General features: G+C 34.3%; 1 protein-coding gene across 3 annotated transcripts; it reads right to left on the bottom strand.

The window, feature by feature from the left end:
- Positions 1 to 151: 151 nt before the first annotated feature.
- On the bottom strand, positions 152 to 22,346 carry LOC119067261 (coronin-7). Of its 3 annotated transcripts, XM_037170138.1 has the most exons (18): positions 21,887 to 22,346; positions 18,951 to 19,132; positions 18,333 to 18,872; positions 18,047 to 18,268; positions 17,703 to 17,983; positions 16,619 to 17,101; positions 15,964 to 16,150; positions 15,774 to 15,889; positions 15,654 to 15,677; positions 15,400 to 15,578; positions 15,146 to 15,330; positions 14,802 to 15,083; positions 14,313 to 14,736; positions 14,102 to 14,240; positions 13,841 to 14,047; positions 13,638 to 13,773; positions 13,459 to 13,574; positions 152 to 795 (listed from the first exon to the last, which is right to left on the bottom strand). In XM_037170138.1, exons 2-18 carry the CDS (start codon positions 19,108 to 19,110, stop codon positions 703 to 705), a joined length of 3,774 nt encoding a protein of 1,257 aa, XP_037026033.1. In that variant the 5' UTR covers positions 19,111 to 19,132; positions 21,887 to 22,346; the 3' UTR covers positions 152 to 702. The 3 variants fall into 3 exon arrangements, with proteins under 3 accessions (XP_037026033.1, XP_037026034.1, XP_037026035.1); XM_037170139.1 differs by lacking the exon at positions 15,654 to 15,677; XM_037170140.1 differs by lacking the exon at positions 16,619 to 17,101.
- Positions 22,347 to 22,617: the final 271 nt, after the last annotated feature.

Raw genomic sequence — 22,617 nt, 5'->3', positions numbered from 1 at the left:
GAATCAAAATGTGTAATTACAAATCGCATCGATACGTGTGGCTTCGAAAAATGGTTCGATTTCAATATAATTATAAAGCGAAAACGGTAAACGAAAAATCAGAACAAAAAATAAATTAATTATTTTCATGGCACAAAAAGCATTATTTGTTTTCTTCTTCTTCCATTCCATTTTATACTTCAATCGCACAAAATTTTAAATATATTTCATTCGAAATGGAATTCGAAAATCACCAGAGAGTGTCTGCTTGTGTGTGTGTGTGTAATTAATGTGGGTGATGTGACTAAATAATTTTATCTTTTCGTCGATGTGAATAATTGTAATTATTTAGCTAAATATAATATAAGTTTAACAACCATTTGTGTTTCTTTAATAATTTTTTTGTGTTTTGTTTGTTTTATTTTTTTCTTTCTTCATTATCCTTGTTGTTCTCTCGTTCTCATCCTCTTATAATTCTTAGAAAAATTGTATAAAAATCGTATTTTAGTTTTAATTTTATGGATTATATGAATTTCGCCTTATCTCTTACAAAAAAAGAAAAACCAAACAAAAACAAAAAGTATGGAAATTTAAGTACTAGAGTTAGTGAGTAGTGGGGAAAAAAAGCGTTCAGACAGTTTCCATTTTACTTCAATTTTTTTTTTAAACATTTTCCTTTCTTTTTCTTCTGTGTAGTCCTTTACGTTCTCGCTGTCCCGTCGTTCATTCATTCCATTCTTCGTCTGGAACTCCTTCCATGTCATCCTGCTCAAGTTTTGTGTTGTATTCCATTCGAGCACTAAGTGCTTTTTGTATCTGTGATAAAAGAAACACCAAACGTCTCAATGCACGATCAACAATGAAACACGGAAATGAAAAAAATTTGAAATTCAATCATTTTATGCTAAATTGCAGGTCTCACACGCTTTAAAAATCCTCCTATTTTATGTTTCAAAAGGTTTTTAGAAGCTTTCATTTCCTAACTTTCAACAATTAAGAGTGATATCGCCAAAACATCGAACAAAATCATACATTTAGGGACAAGGGGTCACATATATTATTGAATCATTCGATTCGTTGAACTTTTTTGAGTAAAACGTAGAAAAACTTTATTTTGTTGTCGACGCTCGAGATCATGAAATAAAAGCCTGCCAGAGCTCCAAAATCGTTTTCTCGCGATTAGTTGGGAAAAAACTTTTTTAGCTAGCCTTGTAGGCCTTGAAGAGACGCACATTTTGAGTATACACACCACCTGCTCTACGATTATGTTGCAAATGGTAGTGGTGGAAATGAAACTACAGGAAAAAGGTACATTTCAAAATGTCTTTTTTTCGAGCAGAACAGGAAAAAGGTACATTTTACATTTTGCACGAAGGTAATATGTTTGTGAAGGATGATCGGCAAAATCTGTTCTTAACGAATTTTGAAAATTGTACCACCTGATTGGTACTTTGATCATGGGTCAGGAATCTTACATGTGTTCTCATAGCGAACACTTGGTGTTCTCTCATACAAATGGTACGTATTTCAACATTTCAACATTTTTAGTTTTCGTTATTACTTTCGGTCATTACTCCCGAGTTAAAATAAAGGTCTCAAAGGTTCGAAATGCATAGTCTCATGGTCTCAAAATACATGGGACTTGATACAGAGAGACTACGTATTTAGAACCTTTGAGACTTATATTTTTACCCGGGCTTTGACTGCGTTCTCTTTAAGGTATTGGTATTTCGGAGAACTCAATGTATCATGCAAATAATATTTACAATTTTGTATTATTTCGCTCAGAAAATTTATATTGCTTCGTCTGCAACGTCTGGAAGCGACCAGTCTGTCGCCAGTTTACTCGCACTTTGCTGCAGAATGGACCAGTTTCAGTAATTGGTTCGACAATTGATTGAAAATTATCGAATTAAATGTCCCCGTCGGTTGATTAGTCCCGCTACCATATCAGCAATTAATTTTCCTTTTTTTTAATGGAATTATAGAAGGTTTGTCTGCTGACGGTATCGGAAATGGCACAACTCAACCATGTTGACCTGTTGGTGATACAGTCCATAAACTTTAAAAATATTTGGTTTCAGTATATTTAGCTAATCCTTCTGTCACATCTTTTGACAGCTTTTTACGTTTTAGTACGTTTTCTCTCCCAGCAGCAAAAACCCTATCCCAGTACAAAAAGTATATCGAATGCCGCAAATGCATTTAAAAACGAACATTCGTTGAAATACTTTTTTATCACACCAAATCTTTATCATTTTATACAAATATGTTCATCTTTATAATAACACAACATCGGTGATTTGCATGCAATTTAAACAAAACCAAATCAATTGTTCATGTGTTACATTTACATTATGGAAGAGGAATGTCTTATTCTTTATCCAAATTTGTGCACAGCTAACTGTGTTTTTCTTTCTTTGTTTAACAAGTGTAACTTTCTGCAATAAGTCACTAAATAAACATTTCGATAAACTACAAAATAATTCAAAAATATTGTATTGTGGCTTGCCTACGTCTACGATATGCAAATTTATTAAATTTTTGTGGACGAAAGAGCGACGCAATCTCAATAAACTAAACAGACATCTGAAACAAATTATGATCGGATCTACTACCCTCTCGTTTTCATACGTTTTGTTCATTATTTCATTATTGTTCCTTGACATTAGAGATTTTTTTTTTTTTCATTGTGCAAAAGTCAACCGACAAGAGGACAGCGAATTATAAAACTTGTTCTTCAATTTGTAAATTTTAATTTAATTTTTGTGCTTTATTGTGACTTTGATATCAATTTCTATCAGTATTTTCGAAATTAGTTCAGCTAAATGCAAAGGAGTTGCGTGTTCAAATGTTGGATTTGTTGTATTAAATCAGTAAAAATGTTTTCTGTTTTGATCGTCTACAATCATTGTTTGGAATATTCTGTTTCGAATAGTTAACAATATTATTAACCAAGATGGCTCAGTATGTTTCTCAATTCGTCGGTCCGAAAATCAATAAATTGAAACAACTTTAAACATTTTGACCTTAACGCCATAATATCAGCTGTGGCTCAAAATATAAATACAAAAATCAAATTAGAATTTCTTACGTGTAGTCGAATTGACTTCAGACATAATTTTGTCATTTCGCTTGCACGTAAGGTGCGAGTTTTTTTAAAAGGAATTTTAACGTGATCTTATGTGTTTAAAGATTGAATTAATAGCTGATGTGTTATGTGACAATAAAGTCACGAAGCGTCGGAAAATGTTTCAATTTTGGATATTTTTGATCGACAAATCGAGAGACATGAAACCTCTAAAATGTGCAATAACTATTCGGTATAAGTATTACCGCTGTGCATTTTATATGTGATTATGATGGCCAATAATATTGATGATGTCTCTAATATCTGCAAGTTCGAACAAAACGCCTTTACGTTGCAGTTTGTAAATGGATGAATTCCCTAAGATGAAACAACACGCCTTTACGTTTCTCTTCGTAAATGGAATTGTACAAACGCCTTTATGTTACATTTCGTATAAGGATGAATTCCCAAGGATTGTACAAAAATACTTTACAGTAAAGGCTTTACGTTACATTTCGTAAAAGGATAAATTACTAATTGATAAGATTAACAATAAACAGATTATCATTAAGAAAAAAAAATTGACAAAATGTTTGTTAAATCCTAGCGATTTTTTGATTTTGATTTTTTGGTGAGATTTGGTGACATCACAAAAATTCGCATCACAAAGATCCGCACTGACTTAAAACACCTCTTTGTCTTATTTTGTCATAAATTGTTCACTCCTTTTATTTGATTGCAAAGAAATTTTCAGAACAAACAGAAAGATGCTTTAAAGAGGAGGTATTTCTTGTCTACCTCTTGAATAAAATTTAAACTCATGTGAATACGGCCGCAAAGCTCACAGTAGTTGAAATTTTCTAGATTAAAAGACTTTTTTAGCAAATAAATCTACTGAATTGACCCGATTTGCTCATCAATAAGGTATGCAACTAGTGTGTTTACGGCCCTCGCTTCGCTCTGGCCGCAAAGTTCACACTCGTTGATTTTTTTTCTAGCATAGACAGCAAGAAATCACTCATAGAAGTCTTTTCAGAACAAATCATAGATTATTGATCCATCATTTTCCATTAACGTTAACTTCGTTAGTAATTTCAGTTCTGTCGAAATTACTCCGTATGATAAGGAGACAGAGCCATCACAAATTTCATTCTTAGTCGAATAATTTTTTTTGTTGAGGATTATTCAAGCTATCGTGCTATCAAGCGACCGACGAGACGAAAATTCTTTTGGGAATATCTCTAAGACCTGCTCTAAGGTGACTCGTCCGTTATTGGCCATCTTCAAACTTAACCTCAGGAATTTAATTCCTCTCGATTAAAAAAAAGTTTTGGAAATCTGTTGAGAAATACTCAAGTTATCAAACGTTGACCCAAAAATTCTTTTGGGAATATCTCAGAGATCTCCGGTCTATTATAGCCCATCTTTGAACTTAACGTGAGGAATTGAATTCCCCGTCGATTAAAAAGAAGTTTTTGGAAATCCGTTTAGGATTATTCAAGTTATCGTGGAATCAAGCGACGAGCCAAAAATTCTATTAAGAATATCTTTAAGATCACCGGTCCGTTATAGCCCATCTTCAAACTTGACCTGAGGAATTGAATTCCTCTTCGATAAAAAAAGTTTTTGGAAATCCACTAAGAATTACTCGAGTTATCTTGTTATCAAGAGACAAGACAAAAATTCTTTCGAGAATATCTCCGAGCTCCCCAGTCTGTTATAGCCTATCTTCGAACTTAACCTAAAGAATTTAATTCCTCGTCAAATAAAAAAAATAATTTGGAACTCAGTTGAAGATTGCTCAAGTTATCGTGTTATCAAGCAATGAGACAAAAATTCTTTTGGGAATATCTTTAAAATCATCGGTACATCATAGCCCATCTTCGAACTTAACCTCAGGAATTTAATTCCCCGTCGAATAAAAAAAAAATTGGAAATCCATTGAGAATTACTCGAGTTATCGTGTTATCAAAAAATGAACAAAGTGTGACAAACATTTTCTGTATTTAAGATTTTTGGTCATACATTCATGTATTTTCAATCATAGTGAACATTTTGTGACAAACATTTTAGAGTGTTTATCATCCGTAAGACCCATGACTTTCAGTCAAGGGAATAAATGCCAATATATATTTCGTCTTTAGTTCAAACATTTAAAAAAAAAGTCAAAAATGTAAAAACAACTGATTTTGTCATGCAAAAATATAGATAAAAATTGACAAAATTGACGACCACTAAAATATGTCGTCGATTTATATGCATTTTTTATGCATAGGTAAAAAAGACAGAAACACGCAACGCAATATTTTGTCTCACATCAAAGTTCGACTTGCTTGTAAGACAAATATTGCGTTGCGTGTTTCTGTCTTTTTTACCTATGCATAAAAAATGCATATAAATCGACGACATATTTTCGTGGTCGGCAATTTTGTCAATTTTTATCTATATTTTTGCATGACAAAATCAGTTGTTTTTACATTTTTGACTTTTTTTTAAATGTTTGAACTAAAGACGAAATATATTGGCGCAATTATTTAAAAGAAAAATTGTCTTTTTTGAGCTAATCCGCCTACAAAATTCATTAAATGTTAAAATTATATCGATAAGATCCATTTTGAAAGTGTTGCATTGAATGCAAATAGAATTGAATACAGACGATTCATGGATTACTTCGGGGGAAGAAACAATTTTGGGATCTCGTAAACAAAATTAAAATTGACAAAATTGCCGACCATGAAAATATGTCGTCGATTTATATGCATTTTTTATGCATAGGTAAAAAAGACAGAAACACGCAACGCAATATTTTGTCTCACATCAAAGTTCGACTTGCTTGTAAGACAAATATTGCGTTGCGTGTTTCTGTCTTTTTTACCTATGCATAAAAAATGCATATAAATCGACGACATACTTTCGTGGTCGGCAATTTTGTCAATTTTTATCTATATTTTTGCATGACAAAATCAGTTGTTTTTACATTTTTGACTTTTTTTTAAATGTTTGAACTAAAGACGAAATATATTGGCGCAATTATTTAAAAGAAAAATTGTCTTTTTTGAGCTAATCCGCCTACAAAATTCATTAAATGTTAAAATTATATCGATAAGATCCATTTTGAAAGTGTTGCATTGAATGCAAATAGAATTGAATACAGACGATTCATGGATTACTTCGGGGGAAGAAACAATTTTGGGATCTCGTAAACAAAATTAAAATTGACAAAATTGCCGACCATGAAAATATGTCGTCGATTTATATGCATTTTTTATGCATAGGTAAAAAAGACAGAAACACGCAACGCAATATTTTGTCTCACATCAAAGTTCGACTTGCTTGTAAGACAAATATTGCGTTGCGTGTTTCTGTCTTTTTTACCTATGCATAAAAAATGCATATAAATCGACGACATATTTTCGTGGTCGGCAATTTTGTCAATTTTTATCTATATTTTTGCATGACAAAATCAGTTGTTTTTACATTTTTGACTTTTTTTTAAATGTTTGAACTAAAGACGAAATATATTGGCGCAATTATTTAAAAGAAAAATTGTCTTTTTTGAGCTAATCCGCCTACAAAATTCATTAAATGTTAAAATTATATCGATAAGATCCATTTTGAAAGTGTTGCATTGAATGCAAATAGAATTGAATACAGACGATTCATGGATTACTTCGGGGGAAGAAACAATTTTGGGATCTCGTAAACAAAATTAAAATTGACAAAATTGCCGACCATGAAAATATGTCGTCGATTTATATGCATTTTTTATGCATAGGTAAAAAAGACAGAAACACGCAACGCAATATTTTGTCTCACATCAAAGTTCGACTTGCTTGTAAGACAAATATTGCGTTGCGTGTTTCTGTCTTTTTTACCTATGCATAAAAAATGCATATAAATCGACGACATACTTTCGTGGTCGGCAATTTTGTCAATTTTTATCTATATTTTTGCATGACAAAATCAGTTGTTTTTACATTTTTGACTTTTTTTTAAATGTTTGAACTAAAGACGAAATATATTGGCGCAATTATTTAAAAGAAAAATTGTCTTTTTTGAGCTAATCCGCCTACAAAATTCATTAAATGTTAAAATTATATCGATAAGATCCATTTTGAAAGTGTTGCATTGAATGCAAATAGAATTGAATACAGACGATTCATGGATTACTTCGGGGGAAGAAACAATTTTGGGATCTCGTAAACAAAATTAAAATTGACAAAATTGCCGACCATGAAAATATGTCGTCGATTTATATGCATTTTCATGCTTCGGGGCCGAAAATGAGGGCAATTTTTCGAATTTTCTCGGGTTTCCGGCCCTCTGCATGAAAACTCACATGTGCACCTGTTTGGGACGGTTGATTTAAGGCACTTTCGCTTGTAGACCTCACTTCGTTCGGTCTACAATCCGCGAAATTGCCTAAAATCAATCGTCCAAAACAGGTACACAAATGACTATTTTTATGCATAGGTAAAAAAGACAGAAACAGGCAACGCAATATTTTGTCTCACATCAAAGTTCGACTTGCTTGTAAGACAAATATTGCGTTGCGTGTTTCTGTCTTTTTTACCTATGCATAAAAAATGCATATAAATCGACGACATATTTTCGTGGTCGGCAATTTTGTCAATTTTTATCTATATTTTTGCATGACAAAATCAGTTGTTTTTACATTTTTGACTTTTTTTTTAAATGTTTGAACTAAAGACGAAATATATTGGCGCAATTATTTAAAAGAAAAATTGTCTTTTTTGAGCTAATCCGCCTACAAAATTCATTAAATGTTAAAATTATATCGATAAGATCCATTTTGAAAGTGTTGCATTGAATGCAAATAGAATTGAATACAGACGATTCATGGATTACTTCGGGGGAAGAAACAATTTTGGGATCTCGTAAACAAAATTAAAATTGACAAAATTGCCGACCATGAAAATATGTCGTCGATTTACATGCATTTTTTATGCATAGGTAAAAAAAAACAGAAACACGCAACGCAATATTTTGTCTCACATCAAAGTTCGACTTGCTTGTAAGACAAATATTGCGTTGCGTGTTTCTGTCTTTTTTACCTATGCATAAAAAATGCATATAAATCGACGACATATTTTCGTGGTCGGCAATTTTGTCAATTTTTATCTATATTTTTGCATGACAAAATCAGTTGTTTTTACATTTTTGACTTTTTTTTAAATGTTTGAACTAAAGACGAAATATATTGGCGCAATTATTTAAAAGAAAAATTGTCTTTTTTGAGCTAATCCGCCTACAAAATTCATTAAATGTTAAAATTACATCGATAAGATCCATTTTGAAAGTGTTGCATTGAATGCAAATAGAATTGAATACAGACGATTCATGGATTACTTCGGGGGAAGAAACAATTTTGGGATCTCGTAAACAAAATTAAAATTGACAAAATTGCCGACCATGAAAATATGTCGTCGATTTACATGCATTTTTTATGCATAGGTAAAAAAAAAACAGAAACACGCAACGCAATATTTTGTCTCACATCAAAGTTCGACTTGCTTGTAAGACAAATATTGCGTTGCGTGTTTCTGTCTTTTTTACCTATGCATAAAAAATGCATATAAATCGACGACATATTTTCGTGGTCGGCAATTTTGTCAATTTTTATCTATATTTTTGCATGACAAAATCAGTTGTTTTTACATTTTTGACTTTTTTTTAAATGTTTGAACTAAAGACGAAATATATTGGCGCAATTATTTAAAAGAAAAATTGTCTTTTTTGAGCTAATCCGCCTACAAAATTCATTAAATGTTAAAATTATATCGATAAGATCCATTTTGAAAGTGTTGCATTGAATGCAAATAGAATTGAATACAGACGATTCATGGATTACTTCGGGGGAAGAAACAATTTTGGGATCTCGTAAACAAAATTAAAATTGACAAAATTGCCGACCATGAAAATATGTCGTCGATTTACATGCATTTTTTATGCATAGGTAAAAAAAAAACAGAAACACGCAACGCAATATTTTGTCTCACATCAAAGTTCGACTTGCTTGTAAGACAAATATTGCGTTGCGTGTTTCTGTCTTTTTTACCTATGCATAAAAAATGCATATAAATCGACGACATATTTTCGTGGTCGGCAATTTTGTCAATTTTTATCTATATTTTTGCATGACAAAATCAGTTGTTTTTACATTTTTGACTTTTTTTTAAATGTTTGAACTAAAGACGAAATATATTGGCGCAATTATTTAAAAGAAAAATTGTCTTTTTTGAGCTAATCCGCCTACAAAATTCATTAAATGTTAAAATTATATCGATAAGATCCATTTTGAAAGTGTTGCATTGAATGCAAATAGAATTGAATACAGACGATTCATGGATTACTTCGGGGGAAGAAACAATTTTGGGATCTCGTAAACAAAATTAAAATTGACAAAATTGCCGACCATGAAAATATGTCGTCGATTTACATGCATTTTTTATGCATAGGTAAAAAAGACAGAAACACGCAACGCAATATTTTGTCTCACATCAAAGTTCGACTTGCTTGTAAGACAAATATTGCGTTGCGTGTTTCTGTCTTTTTTACCTATGCATAAAAAATGCATATAAATCGACGACATATTTTCGTGGTCGTCAATTTTGTCAATTTTTATCTATATTTTTGCATGACAAAATCAGTTGTTTTTACATTTTTGACTTTTTTTTAAATGTTTGAACTAAAGACGAAATATATTGGCGCAATTATTTAAAAGAAAAATTGTCTTTTTTGAGCTAATCCGCCTACAAAATTCATTAAATGTTAAAATTATATCGATAAGATCCATTTTGAAAGTGTTGCATTGAATGCAAATAGAATTGAATACAGACGATTCATGGATTACTTCGGGGGAAGAAACAATTTTGGGATCTCGTAAACAAAATTAAAATTGACAAAATTGCCGACCATGAAAATATGTCGTCGATTTACATGCATTTTTTATGCATAGGTAAAAAAGACAGAAACACGCAACGCAATATTTTGTCTCACATCAAAGTTCGACTTGCTTGTAAGACAAATATTGCGTTGCGTGTTTCTGTCTTTTTACCTATGCATAAAAAATGCATATAAATCGACGACATATTTTCGTGGTCGGCAATTTTGTCAATTTTTATCTATATTTTTGCATGACAAAATCAGTTGTTTTTACATTTTTGACTTTTTTTTAAATGTTTGAACTAAAGACGAAATATATTGGCGCAATTATTTAAAAGAAAAATTGTCTTTTTTGAGCTAATCCGCCTACAAAATTCATTAAATGTTAAAATTATATCGATAAGATCCATTTTGAAAGTGTTGCATTGAATGCAAATAGAATTGAATACAGACGATTCATGGATTACTTCGGGGGAAGAAACAATTTTGGGATCTCGTAAACAAAATTAAAATTGACAAAATTGCCGACCATGAAAATATGTCGTCGATTTATATGCATTTTTTATGCATAGGTAAAAAAGACAGAAACACGCAACGCAATATTTTGTCTCACATCAAAGTTCGACTTGCTTGTTGCTCGATAGCTTGAATAATCCTCAACAAAAAAAATTATTCGACTAAGAATGAAATTTGTGATGGCTCTGTCTCCTTATCATACGGAGTAATTTCGACAGAACTGAAATTACTAACGAAGTTAACGTTAATGGAAAATGATGGATCAATAATCTATGATTTGTTCTGAAAAGACTTCTATGAGTGATTTCTTGCTGTCTATGCTAGAAAAAAAATCAACGAGTGTGAACTTTGCGGCCAGAGCGAAGCGAGGGCCGTAAACACACTAGTTGCATACCTTATTGATGAGCAAATCGGGTCAATTCAGTAGATTTATTTGCTAAAAAAGTCTTTTAATCTAGAAAATTTCAACTACTGTGAGCTTTGCGGCCGTATTCACATGAGTTTAAATTTTATTCAAGAGGTAGACAAGAAATACCTCCTCTTTAAAGCATCTTTCTGTTTGTTCTGAAAATTTCTTTGCAATCAAATAAAAGGAGTGAACAATTTATGACAAAATAAGACAAAGAGGTGTTTTAAGTCAGTGCGGATCTTTGTGATGCGAATTTTTGTGATGTCACCAAATCTCACCAAAAAATCAAAATCAAAAAATCGCTAGGATTTAACAAACATTTTGTTAATTTTTTTTTCTTATTGATAATCTGTTTATTGTTAATCTTATCAATTAGTAATTTATCCTTTTACGAAATGTAACGTAAAGCCTTTACTGTAAAGTATTTTTGTACAATCCTTGGGAATTCATCCTTATACGAAATGTAACATAAAGGCGTTTGTACAATTCCATTTACGAAGAGAAACGTAAAGGCGTGTTGTTTCATCTTAGGGAATTCATCCATTTACAAACTGCAACGTAAAGGCGTTTTGTTCGAACTTGCAGATATTAGAGACATCATCAATATTATTGGCCATCATAATCACATATAAAATGCACAGCGGTAATACTTATACCGAATAGTTATTGCACATTTTAGAGGTTTCATGTCTCTCGATTTGTCGATCAAAATATCCAAAATTGAAACATTTTCCGACGCTTCGTGACTTTATTGTCACATAACACATCAGCTATTAATTCAATCTTTAAACACATAAGATCACGTTAAAATTCCTTTTAAAAAAACTCGCACCTTACGTGCAAGCGAAATGACAAAATTATGTCTGAAGTCAATTCGACTACACGTAAGAAATTCTAATTTGATTTTTGTATTTATATTTTGAGCCACAGCTGATATTATGGCGTTAAGGTCAAAATGTTTAAAGTTGTTTCAATTTATTGATTTTCGGACCGACGAATTGAGAAACATACTGAGCCATCTTGGTTAATAATATTGTTAACTATTCGAAACAGAATATTCCAAACAATGATTGTAGACGATCAAAACAGAAAACATTTTTACTGATTTAATACAACAAATCCAACATTTGAACACGCAACTCCTTTGCATTTAGCTGAACTAATTTCGAAAATACTGATAGAAATTGATATCAAAGTCACAATAAAGCACAAAAATTAAATTAAAATTTACAAATTGAAGAACAAGTTTTATAATTCGCTGTCCTCTTGTCGGTTGACTTTTGCACAATGAAAAAAAAAAAAAAATCTCTAATGTCAAGGAACAATAATGAAATAATGAACAAAACGTATGAAAACGAGAGGGTAGTAGATCCGATCATAATTTGTTTCAGATGTCTGTTTAGTTTATTGAGATTGCGTCGCTCTTTCGTCCACAAAAATTTAATAAATTTGCATATCGTAGACGTAGGCAAGCCACAATACAATATTTTTGAATTATTTTGTAGTTTATCGAAATGTTTATTTAGTGACTTATTGCAGAAAGTTACACTTGTTAAACAAAGAAAGAAAAACACAGTTAGCTGTGCACAAATTTGGATAAAGAATAAGACATTCCTCTTCCATAATGTAAATGTAACACATGAACAATTGATTTGGTTTTGTTTAAATTGCATGCAAATCACCGATGTTGTGTTATTATAAAGATGAACATATTTGTATAAAATGATAAAGATTTGGTGTGATAAAAAAGTATTTCAACGAATGTTCGTTTTTAAATGCATTTGCGGCATTCGATATACTTTTTGTACTGGGATAGGGTTTTTGCTGCTGGGAGAGAAAACGTACTAAAACGTAAAAAGCTGTCAAAAGATGTGACAGAAGGATTAGCTAAATATACTGAAATCAAATATTTTTAAAGTTTAGGGACTGTATCAATCATTTTAGGTGGAAAAATAGGTGATTTTCCCAAGTCCCTGACCGGCTGCAGTGACATAAGTCCAAGACATGGCATGTATGGTGAGAGAGCTTAGTCTCTGTAGTACCATAATATGGAAAAACATCCTTGGATAAGTTTCACTGCAAACGGTTGGATCGACTTTAGTGGAAGTCCACTCCAAGTCGACGAAATTTTATCCCGTTCTTTCGTTTGCTTTTCCCTGTTTTGAGGTTTCATTATTTTAGTTGATCTCACTCTTATCAGCATAAGGGCATAAGAAAAAGGCTTGATTACCACTCGTAAGAGACATCAAGCAATTTTAATAAAAATTTCGAAAGCGTATCTGCCCATATATGGCCATTACGGACAAGGTCATATCGTTTGATCGGTTTTTCACCGGATGTTACGTTTCTTTCCCATCGATTATTTGATTGCATTGTTTTGCTTGTAAATGGAAAGCTAACTCTCACATCGAAGGCAGGACCTATTATCGACAGAGATAATTTTTTTTTAACTCGTAAGTTTGGAAAAAAACTGCAGTTCAGTAGTTTTTTGTGTGTGTCAAATCTTTGACTTCATTTTTGATCTAAGTAATTCCAAGAGATTGATTTCAAATCTTTATGTTATCAATAAACAACTCACCTCATCCTGTTTGGACTTGTCAAAGTCGTTACCGTGTCTGTTGAAAGTCTGCATAATATTTGGCGTTTGATCAGTAGATTTATTTTGTGGCTGGGGATTCGGCTGAATAGACGACACTGCAAATGGAAATTCACATCATTATTCTCCCGTCGATTTCATTCGAACCAAAGTTCACTCACAACTTTCCATTCCCTCGGGCTGCAAACTGATTTTCTGAACCTTTTTATCTTTCAAACTAAACCATTCGCCGCTGCTCATTGTTTCGGTCCATGTGACACGAGTGGGAGGAAACAGATCGTCTTGGAACAATTCATTCTGAAATTTTGAAAAGAAGCAAAATCAAATTGACGCTTCCACAGAATGGTCACATGACAATTCATACTTTGATTCGCGGAACGGTAAAGCTTAATGGTTCAATGGTGTTGTTTGTCAGACGTAAAGCTTTGGCAAACTCGACAGCAGTGACATCACAATGATTTTTGGTCAAAAAACTAAGACCTTGATGCAGTGTTGACACCCTGTGGTGTGATAGGGGACATATATGCGGTGCCTCATCTGTTATTTCGAATGCATAGATTGTGGAATCGCCCTGGAAGAATTTTTTGTTCAGCTTGACTGATCTTTACGCTTTAGAAAATGTTACCTTTCCAGTCACGAACAGAGTGGAGCTATCTTCATCGTAAAATGGCATGAGAATAGCAGGAGCAACATCTAAACCAACGGTGTTAAGCGGTGTGGTCAAATCATTGACTGTGTAAATGCTGATTCGCCTCTCTGACACTCTGGAAATTACAAACAAAAATTATTCGATTTGATTCTGCACCTGAGGACGTAGTTTCGTGTTCTCGAATTACTTATCAAATCCTGTACAAAGAATGTAATGTCCTTCGATAGCATAACTAATTCTAGCACCTCTAGTACCAACCGGACCGGGTCCTTCTGCGATAGGATTTTCGGATTTCCGTGGATTGTAGATTCTAATTTTGCCATCCTTACAAACACTTGCGCCATACACACCGCATGGACTCCAAGCAAAGTCAAATATTTGGTCGGTATGACCTTTCAAGCACAATTTCTCTGTCATCGTTTCCAGACACCATAATTTTATCGACATATCGTAGCTGGCAGTGAGCAAGACATTCTTCGCCAATGGATGAAAGCGAATGAAATAGATTTTGTCCGAATGAGCTGGCAATTCACTTTCTGGAACGTTTGTCGGCTCGTTCAGTCCCTCGTCGGGAATGCGCCACATTTTGACAATGCCATCATCGCAAGCAACTGGGATCATTATGGAATGAATTGTACCTTCCCGTTCATCCAAAAGGCACAGATTATTTTCTTACCTGCGAGCATTGACGCATCAAACGGATTCCACTGGAAGTCCATAATGTTACTACCGTTGACTAATGACGGTATGACGCCATCGGGCAATCGGCCTGGTTTGCTCAGTTCATAAACAGCTATTTTGCCGCCAGGACCAGATATCGGCACCGCTACACGTTTATGATTAGCGTGGAAGCCATTACACTCTCCTGGTATTTGACGACTGATGTTCCTGATGTTTTCAATGTGGGATGACTTGTGACCCGGTGTTCCCTTTAAATGGCGGAATTTCGAAACTTTACCTGAAACGTTACGGTAAGTGGTGAGCATATCGCACGGTAGAGTAATCGCTTTAGCGGCATACCGAACACGGTTGAAGTTCTCTTCGTTGCAGTGCTCACTTCGGATGCTTTGCTATTTCTGTTACTATTCGGCTTTTTGAACACTTCGTCGCCGTTGTCATCGTTTTTGTTTGTGTCGGCTGAGAAGCAACGATTCTTTTCGTTGAATTTGCCGTTGTCATTACGACTTTTCAGAGAATCTTTGCGACTAATCAACAAAATGAAAAGATTTTCGATCAGACGAGACAACATTGAATGTTTCAATTTCAGTAATTACATGAGTGGCAGTGGTGATTGCGGTTTCTCTTCCTGAACGCTTTTCGAACGATTTTCGTAGAGTCTCTTTCGTTCAGCAATGCTATTCCGATTCAAGGACATTCTACGCAATTCATTCTCAGTCTTGTCTCCGTCACCATTATATGAACTTTCCGATTCGGAACGATTATTCTCGAAAACCTGAAAGAATTTTGGGAGAGAAATTTGTTTTCATTAAATGAAAATTGTTGTTGAGGTAATGTCATGTAAAGTAACCTTCACTGAATTATCTTCGGTTAACTGTTAGTCGGTTGAGTGGAGCAAATAGTAAAGTAGAAACGTTAGTGGGTTAGTAGACATGAATTGACAGTGTAAATTTGTTTGTTGCACAAATACCTTTCTCCGTTCTGCAGTAGAAATGGCCTTCTGAAGATCCTCTTCCAACGAGTCACTTTCAACGTAATCGTTAATGATGACCCCTTCAATCTCACTGCCATTCTTTTCAGTCGAATCTAATCATTTTTTTTTGTTATTTACATCGTCTAGCAATACGCTTTACAGATCAGGTGTATTGTGTCTACCATACCTTGAACATCTACGTCTTTTTCCACACCTTCATCGTCATCCTTACAATCATTACTGTCGAATGACTTTTCGTCGCGTGCATGTTCCATATCAGTTGAGTCAGCGCCGGGAACTTGAGGCACGGAAAAGACTTTATCAAATGATATGTCACTGTTCGAGCTAGTGAATGGTTTCGGACCAAGGCGAGGCTGAAATCGGTACAAGAGATAAATTTTTTAAACCGATCGCAGTAAGAACGTACTGAAGTTAGTCGGTAATACCAAATTGGAAAGTGATTTGCATGTGAAGTGAAGGGAAACATTCGTTTAAGTAAAATATTGGTATGGTGTGTCGCCTTCGCTAATGCATTGACTGGTATTCCGAACGTATTGTCGGATACTAAATCGAATGACTTTCTTTGCAATTTGGTATTAACGAGAATCGCAAACAGATTTTTTTGTACGAAAACGAAACCAATAAAAAACAACAAAATGTGGATAAATGATATCGTGTTGAAAAGAACAAGTGTCGCCTACCAACAAGTGAACATTGAATGAAATAATTTAAAAACCAACAACAACAACAACAAAAAAACCCAAAACGTACAGCATGCTAAACGAGGAAACGATAAAGATCACTCTAATCAAAACACAACATTACAATTTGACTCGTCGAACCTTATAGCTTGTAGTCGTTCTTGGTCTGGCAACTGGCCGGGGAATTTTATCGTTTATTTCTTCCGTGACAACAACACCATTACCCTGTTCAGACACGGAATTATTTCGGCTTGTGCGTGGCAAAGGCTTCGGCGGAGTGGTATGACCGTTTTTCGTTTGGCCCTGTGGAACTGGTGACGGTAATTCCTTTTCGGTCGATTGTACCTCCTCGAAAACTTCTTTTTCGAGTATTTCAGCGGCGTCCGGTCGTTCATCCTTCAATTTGGTCGTCATCTTTTCGTGCTCTTCGCGGTATTTATTATCAAACTTTTTGATAATATCGATTTTCGACAGAGGAATATTTTCCGTATCCTCTTCCTTCAATTTCTGCTTGGAAATTCCGTTGTTGTCCATTGACATTATGCAATTTTGTTGATTGGCTAGTGGTTTGGATTGCTTGTTTGCTTGATTTTTTATGATTTCATTAAGATTTCCGCGATGAATCTATAGCAGAGCAATACGACAAGATTGGTTACTTTCGGTTTTCTGTTTATTTTATTTGATTTATCCGGTTCGGTATGAATTGTGTGTATATGTAAAAAATCGTGTAACAATTGCGCGACTAAAATTAACTTTTATTGCCGCCGTTGTGTATTATAATTCGTACAGTCTTCATTTTGCTTCCAAATAAATTCACAGAAGCAACGAAAAGAGAGACGAGATATTGCAGTCAACGAATCATAATTTTTCTTTCCAATCAATAAAGTAAAACTAAATTTAGCCTTTCATTGTTATTAATCATGCACCAGAGTAACCTCGATCGGTGAATGGTAAAGACACGAGAACGGACGTCTTGCATTTTTAATTTTTTTTAACAGGAAAAAAAACGAATAAATTTTCCTCTTAAAAAAAGAGAGAATGAAGAGAGAGAGAGAGAGAGAGGAGAGAAACACAAAATTTAAAATGAAAAAAAATGAAATGCATCGAAACGATCGCTTACACTACAAAATATCAACTGCAATTGAAGTACGTTTCGTCTTCCGTTTGTTATTCGTTGAGTATTGTCCCTCCCTCCCTAAATGCTCATAATTATAAAAATACTTACCACAATTGGCTGATCGCCGAGCTCACGTTTCGCTGGATCGAGGCTCATTTTCGGCACCGGCATATTAACGCCAGTCAACCAGTGGGCACAAGTCAAATTCGTTTTGAAGCCATTCGTATCCGGATACAAATCGGCATGGAAATCTCGGTATGTCTTCCGCGGTACTTGATACATGATCGGAATGACAGAATTCGATGTCAATTGCATGATGCGATTGACCTCACCTTCCATTACGCGGAGAGCGCGTTTCGGTACCAAACAGGCACCTTTGGTCTGTTCGCCTGTTGTAAATAGAACATTTTGTCAGACGATTAATAACACGATCCAATAAACGTTTGTTTTACCATTATGGCGAAGACCCTCGATAAGATGTGGATCCTTGTCGGTGACTTCCATGTAAGAGATAGTTGTATCACCTTTACCAGCTAAGAACAGCATATTGGTATCCGGATCAAATAGTGGCATTAAAACGCCGGTGGAACAGTCCAATTCTAATGTCTTCTCTGGCACATTGAATTTCCTTAAATCACGAATTATTATCTGACGAAGACGAGCAGCGTCGAACCCTATAATTTGCACATATTCGAACTTTGAACTCACCACTTTGGATCAATTAATTGGTTAAAATACCTGTCGTCAAAATACGGTTCTGGTCGCCCAACCACACAACTCTCGAATCTTTAATACTCTGGTGGCTTTCAGCTATTGCTGTCATGCAATTCTGTGCCCTCGGATCAATGATACGCACCATTTTATCCTTACAACTAGTCGCCATTATGGAACCGTCCAATTTCCAGCTCAATGACTGAATAACTTCCGGATGCTCGTTATTGGCGAACACTTCTTTCTGGCAAGTTATGTCCCATAAGCTGACATTGCCAGCAGACGTAGAATGTAGAAGATAATCGGCCGTTGGATGGAATCCAACAGTTTCGACGCGCCTTTGCTTATGGGAGAAAGTGCACTCTGGATTCGAGAGTGACGTTTCCAGACCCTTCTCCGGAATGTACCAAATTTTGACTAAGCAGTCTTGAGATCCCGTCGCTAACAGTCCATCGTGAAATGGCGAGAAATGTAGATCGGTTACTGTGTCTGTATGGCCGTGTAGAAGGGGCATTGTTTTGCTCTTACGACCGCAGTCATCGATTGGAAGAACAGCCAAACTGGAGCCTAATTGAAAGTTGTTGTTTTTTTTAAAATTATATTTCAAATTTCGAGAAAATAGTCTTGTGTCCTCTCTGTATTTACCCGCATGCTCCCAATTAAAGGCCATAAACATTGCCGATGCGGCAATGTTATTGCCATATGTTTGATATGAGCCCACGCATATATCTCTGACACACACTTCTGGCTTTGGAACAATCGGAGCTGCATTTTTGTATTTTGAAGCCTTGAATCGCCAGGCCATTTTTACAATCGGTCTTGGTTATCTAAATAGGATGTTGAAGAACATTTTGTATTAGTCTTGAATTGTTTTTAGTCGATTGCCATTTTAACGCAAGATAATACGCTTCCGATTACGAAAAGATTAAATTAAAGTGAATCATTTCCAACAATTTCATATGATACCAATACATTGAGAAATCGCGAGAGGTTGTTTAACAAAAATTACACAAAAACAACGAACCAAAATCGCTTACGACTCAATTCTAACAAAAATAAAACGACCGTGCAGATATGAAAGCTATCGAATTTCTTAGAAATTATCACATCAAGATAATTTTAATGTTGCACAAAAAAAATGAATTTTAATTTTGCAAAGTCTTGCGAGTATAGAAACGAACAATGTTCAAGAATTGCCAAACAACATTTAAGATTAAACATAATTACGACCCGTACAAAGTACCAAGTATACTAGTACGATTTGCAACATGTGGCGGTGATGAATTTAAATTTTTAGAGACCTAATTACGAAAAACGAATATTTTCTTCTCGGTTAATTCGACACTGATGTCAGAAGAGTATATTGTGTTACAAGTAATGTTGATTTTTTCAGCACTAGACCCCGTCCGGGACTGCTAGACCCAAGTATTCCATACGAGCCGAGCGAGTATGGAAAATTGGATCGTGTGCTGAAAAAATCTCATTACAATACACATGCTTTGTGCCAACCGAGAACTGAAATGGACCAATGCACAAATGGTTATTTTCCTAATAGTGTTGAAATATCGCTTCTTCGTTGTGTATTTTCCGACGTCGTTTAGGAACAACGTTGTGCCTAACTTATGCTAAAGGGCTTTTTTATCATGCGTTAGGAAAATAACTATTATGCAACTCAGCATCATAATGTGCACGCGTAATAATTACACATCTAGAGCCTAATAAATTACTTTGCACTCGATGTCACAATTAACTATTTCCGAACTAGTGTCGTTTAGAAAAAACATTGTTATGCTAAAAGACTGTTTTAGCGAATTCTCTTCCAGAACTCAGAATTAACAGCTGAAAAAATTCGTCTAAATATTTATAAATGAAATATACATACAGTGATAAACTCTTCAAATGACCGTCTTTTTCTCCATCTCTTATTTCTCCAACTTCTCTCATTTCTCCATACCGAATCTCTATGTATTCGGAGAGAGTGAGAGAAGGAAGAGAAATAAGAAATTTAGAAAAAGACCTTCATTTAGAGAGTTTATCACGATCATGAGGACTCAATGAAATAGTTTTAAAGTAACTATTGAAGTTGTGATCATGTCTCAGCCAAGAAAAATCTGAGTCGACAAAGTCGTGAATATGTTTTATCTTGTGTTTTGTAAGTGTTTGTAACAGAAAATGGAGAGCAGAAAATGATGATCACGTTAATTTCTGGGAAATAATCAGTTTCAGAGAACTTCAATATTTGCAGTAACCCGGAAACGTCTTTGCGAGCAAATGACGATTGTGGATCTCGTTCGTGTTTTATTGACATTACCGAGTAAGTATCAAGATTACGAAAGTTTTTCGACTGACTATTATTATGCACTCACGCAGGCGAATTCATACGAAATAATCAGGTATACGTACGGGTCGCCTGCTACCGTCAAAGCGTTATTGGTGTTTCTATTTATTATGAAAAATATTTACATTGTTTAGTAAACTCTTGACACCTGTTAAATGACTATGTGACCGAAATATCTAAAATCAAAATTTCAAACATTCGTTGGAATGGAAAATGAATCATAAAATTGGCTAATTATAGCTATAGTGAACATGAAAAATCAGCATTGTTAATCGTCAGGTGTTCACCGACAGATTATGATAATTTCAACTCGACTATAAAATTGATAGTTTTGAGTATTGTAATATTGAGTAATCGGACTACGTCAATAGTCTCTCTCGGCCATCCTTTACGGTAGTTTGCTACTGAATTGTTAAATGGGATACGATACGATTTGTAGAAGTGAAACTGTAATTGTGGAGTAATGTATCGATCAAAGAACTTTTATTTCAGATAGCAACAGTCAACAAGTAAAAACTATAGAGCTGAAAGAGTGACAAGTGAACACGAGCGAGAAGGGATCGAAACCTTCCCTAGCAACAAATATCGTCAGAGTCGCAATATATTCGCAAGTCTTCACATTTTTATGCGTAACGCAATGGACTTCGCACATCATCTCAAAATAAGCATGACCATTGGACCATTTCAAATTCTGAACTGAAATGCTCAATGTTTTTCTTTTTCACCGAGAGTTATACATTACATTTTATTGACGGTTTCTTTAAACTGCACAAAACAAGCCGGACAATGCAGAAAACAAAACACAACACTTCCTTAAAAGGACTGAGCATTCAGCATCCAGAGATGAATTTTAAAAATTCAATTCTCAGACTTCGGATTATTATTGTAATGGAAAAAAAAGTGCTGAACAATAAATGCAAACGTGATGACAAAGGACTTTGATGCAATTGATCTACAAATAATATATAGAATATTGTGCCTCTTTATACACTCTTCGATTACTGTTTGCAAGCGTTTGGTATAAATTTTTCCATTGCAAAGCCATAACTAGATTTTTTTCTTGAAAGTAAATTTTGCTGTTGTTGTTTTGTTGATAAAATTAAATGAATCATTTGCAATGAAACGGAGAATTGATGGAATCGCAAAATTGAATAACAGTCGAGAAATGATTCAGGGAAGAAGAGAAAAAAAAACGCCATCGGCCAATATTGATATTTATACAAACACACAAGTAACAACTCACCCTTTTTGGTTCGCCTACTTTTTTTCGTATTGATAGGTTGATAGCCGATTCGATTTGAATAGAAAAGAAATTCGCCGACAATTGCACAATTTATTACATTTAATCCGCATAAAAATGTCGCAATTTATTCGCTTTGTTTACACTTTATCCGCACGAAATCCGGAGTAAAAATTGTGGAAAAAAACTTTCTTTGTGATAAACACTCAGTTCCCCAGTTCACACCCTCTCACATCCACCAATGAAAAAACACCGACGCGAATTTTGTTTCATTAAAAGTATCACTTTGTTTCAACTGAATTTTTTGCTTCTTCGATTAGATTTAACTCTCGAATCAAATGCAATGATAAAATCTGATCGGTTCTTTGTAGTAACACACAATACACTATGAAAATAAACTAGCGTCCAATCAATCCAAATCAATGGATACCTGACAACTACTCACATACACTAGTGCATCGAATACGACACAATGCATATGTAAAAAATATAATAAAGTCAATGTCAAAACAAACAAAAAAAATCACAATTTTGTACCAAAGCGCTTTTCATCGTACTAGAGCGCCGCAGACTGACAATCGCATCATCATGTTGAAAATTTTTAGATCGAAAGAAGTAAATTAAACAATCGATATTATTGGTGTAGTTGGGCGTCTAGGGTGTGACTAGGTTCAAAACCGTCTACTTCACGTCATGGTGCAAGAAGTAAAGTAAAAAAGAATAGAATTATTTTA

This window comes from Bradysia coprophila (genome assembly GCF_014529535.1).
Source record: "Bradysia coprophila strain Holo2 chromosome X unlocalized genomic scaffold, BU_Bcop_v1 contig_12, whole genome shotgun sequence".
Classification (NCBI taxonomy): domain Eukaryota; kingdom Metazoa; phylum Arthropoda; class Insecta; order Diptera; family Sciaridae; genus Bradysia; species Bradysia coprophila.
This window is presented reverse-complemented; position numbering and strand designations above follow the sequence as displayed.